The 3,003-nt window shown below is 40.5% G+C and overlaps 1 protein-coding gene across 2 annotated transcripts in view; it reads left to right on the top strand.

Annotated features, from left to right (window-relative positions):
* The window catches only part of CRTC1 (CREB regulated transcription coactivator 1), a 41,128-nt gene that overhangs the window by 24,005 nt on the left and 14,120 nt on the right, over window positions 1-3,003 (top strand). For both annotated transcript variants that reach the window (XM_027704447.1, XM_027704446.1), the window contains 3 exons: window positions 764-858; window positions 2,167-2,252; window positions 2,639-2,682. In XM_027704447.1, coding sequence (XP_027560248.1) covers window positions 764-858; window positions 2,167-2,252; window positions 2,639-2,682 — 225 coding nt within the window. The remainder of the gene's footprint in view (window positions 1-763; window positions 859-2,166; window positions 2,253-2,638; window positions 2,683-3,003) is intronic.

Below are 3,003 nucleotides of genomic sequence, written 5' to 3'. Positions count from 1 at the left end.
CTTTCCTCCTTCTTTCCTCCTTCTTTCCTCCTTCTTTCCTCCTTCTTTCCTCCTTCTTTCCTCCTTCTTTCCTTCTTCTTCTTTCCTTTTTTCCTTCTTTTCTCATTCTTTTGGATGACCTGCTTGGGAATTAAGGTGTGTCAGCAAGTGTGAGCTTTTCCAAGGTCAGCCTTGATATTCCAAGGCACAGCCCAGAGTTGTTGAGTTGTGATTTGTTGCCCTACGTTCACAGCTGAGGGATGGTTCAGCACCAGAGGTGTGATGCCCACGGACATTCCCATCCCCACAGTGTCCCTGCATCCCAAACCACTCATTTTCCCTCCCTGCCAAACAGGGATGGTTGTTTTTCAAACTGTAACCAAATTTTATAAACAGCTTTCAGCTCAGAAAGGGCATTATTTGATCCTGCATGACCTGAACAAAGCTGAGAAAATTCTTTTCTGACGAGGGCAATCAAATTATCCTGTATCCCTCTCAATCCCATTATTGAAACAATGGCTCTTCAAACTTGAACTGATTTGTCCTGCAAATTGATTGTTTCACAAGGAAATCGTCCCTGGGATGTGCCATATTATAGATTTTTGGTTTTTAATGCACAGTGTTCAGGTTTTACTGAGTTGGTTGCCTTGATCTGAGAGATTTAAATTCTTTTATTTAGAGCAGCTGGCAATAAAAATATTTTTATTAAGATGGTTTTATTAAGATGGTTTTTAAAAATAATTTTATTCAGATGGTTTTGCCTTTTTTTTTGTTTTGTTTTCAGGACAAATTCCGATTCTGCCTTGCACCAGAGCACCATGACTCCAGCTCAGCAGGAATCCTTCTCTGGAGGATCCCAGGACATGCAGCAGAAAAGAGGTAAACAGGGAAAAATGGATACAGGTATTTCTGACAGCCAGAGCATTCCCATGATCTCCTGGAGGGATTGGGAAACACGGGTGTGCTGCTGCTCCCTGGATCCATGACACAGGAATAGGAGTGAGGGATCACAATGACCTTTGTGGGTGCTGAAATCCAGGAAAAAACGATACAAAACTAAACGAGAACATTTCCCTGAGCCCCCAAATCGTGTTATTCTGACCCTTCTCCCTGGGGAGGAGCGATCTGGGCTGGTGGCACTCTGGTGCTGAGTGCTCCAAGTGCCACTTAAGGCTTGGAGTGACTTCCAGAGCAGCACAGAGATCCCAGGAGTTCACTCAGGGATACAACACCGGGAGGGAGCAAAGCTTCCTCTCAGTTTTTAATTTACTGCCCGGAGGTTCCCCAGGGAACATCCCCTTGGAGGCAGCACTTCCCAACAGCACTGAGAACATTCCCAGCTCCAGGCTGGAGCACCACACTTCTGGTGCCCTCTGCTGGGCCTTGAGCCTGCTCCAGCTCAGGGAACACGGCAGCACTTGAGCATCTGAAAGGTCTTTTCCAGCCTTGACAATTCCCTGGTTCTGTGGGAAGCTCTGGAATCCACGTGGGGAAGTTCAATCCTTCAACAAGAACGTGCAACACAAACTCGCTGTGCTGCGGCTCTTCCCTGTGCTCCTGGAGCTGGAAAACATGGAAAAACGGTCCTATTAAACAGAATTCCCTAAATATGGGTTTGTGGCTGTCGGTGTGAAACGTTCCTGTGGATTCATCTCTCCCTCTGGGCTTCTTTTGGTGGTTCTTTGTCACCTTGCAGTTGTTTGTTTGAACCAAGAAGTGGCCTTGGAATGTGGAGAAGCAGCAGCTTTGTAGGGTTTCTTTCTCCCAGGGGAGATGGATTGGATTGTTCCCCACTGGAATTGTCCTCCTGGATGTCCCAGGTGGAAATCACTCGTGCAGAATGCAAAAACCAAATACTCCCTTCCATTTAGATCCAAATGGAATCCATTTAGATCTGTTTAGATCTTTAGCCTTAACAGACTAAACTGGAGACCAGAAGTCTTTTAAAGTATTATTTGAGTGGGTTTTTTTAAAGCTGATAATGTCTCACTGATTAATTAGTTAATTAAACACAATTTTAGTCTCTTCTGCTTCCTGGTATCTTTGTTTTTTTTAACGAGTGTGACTGTTTCAAACTCTTCAACATTTTTCAAATGCTTAAATTTCCAATCTGAAAATGTCTTCCTGAGAAGCTTTATGTTATTGATTATTAATTATATGATTTTTTTTGTTGTTGTCCTGTTTTAGTTTTGTTACTGACTGTCCCTGGAATGGAGGAAGGCACCTCAGATGCAGACAAAACCCTCTCCAAGCAAGGCTGGGACACTAAAAAGGTGGGAATTGCACCCTTTGAAATGTAGAAATATTATTTTCTAAACATATTGAGGTAAATGAGTGCTTGAAATATTGTCACTGTTGTGTTTAGAAACAAATCATAAACAACAGAGCAGAAAGGCATTTTTAGGTATTTATGTGTGATTGATTTCATCAGGAGAAAATCTTGAAATTTAAGATTTGTTGGGACAATAAAGCAAAAAAAGGTAATAAATATCTTCTAAGAGCTTCACAGAGCTCTTGTGTAGAACAGCTCTCCTCTAGAAATGTATTAAATTAAACCTTTTGAATTGAAATATATCCTGACCATTCATTTCCAGCATTATCTTTGCCTTTAAAACTCTCTTCCTTCTGTGCCTTTAAAACTCTCTTCCTTCTCTTTTAGACTGGGTCATCCAGACCTAAATCATGTGAAGTTCCAGGAATCAAGTAAGTCCTGAGCAATTTTTATTGCTTTTTGTGTTTTTTTTTTAAGAGCACTGAGATCTCTCTAAGTAAAAATACTGTATATTGAATAGTGTATATTTTTTTTAAGAGCACTGAGATCTCTCTAAGAAAAAATACTGTATATTGAATAGTGTACATTTTTTTAAGAGCACTGAGATCTTTCTAAGAAAAAACACAGTATATTGAATAGTGTACATATTTTTTTAAGAGCACTGAGATCTTCTAAGAAAAAATACTGTATATTGAATAGTGTATATTTTTTTTTAAGAGCACTGAGATCTCTCTAAGAAAAAAATAGTGTAT

The sequence above is a fragment of the Neopelma chrysocephalum genome, unplaced genomic scaffold (genome assembly GCF_003984885.1).
Source record: "Neopelma chrysocephalum unplaced genomic scaffold, ASM398488v2 Primary Assembly neopelma1_279, whole genome shotgun sequence".
NCBI classification, from domain to species: Eukaryota; Metazoa; Chordata; class Aves; order Passeriformes; family Pipridae; genus Neopelma; species Neopelma chrysocephalum.
The sequence above is the reverse complement of the archived record's forward strand: the minus strand, read 5'-3'. Positions and strand labels throughout refer to the sequence as shown.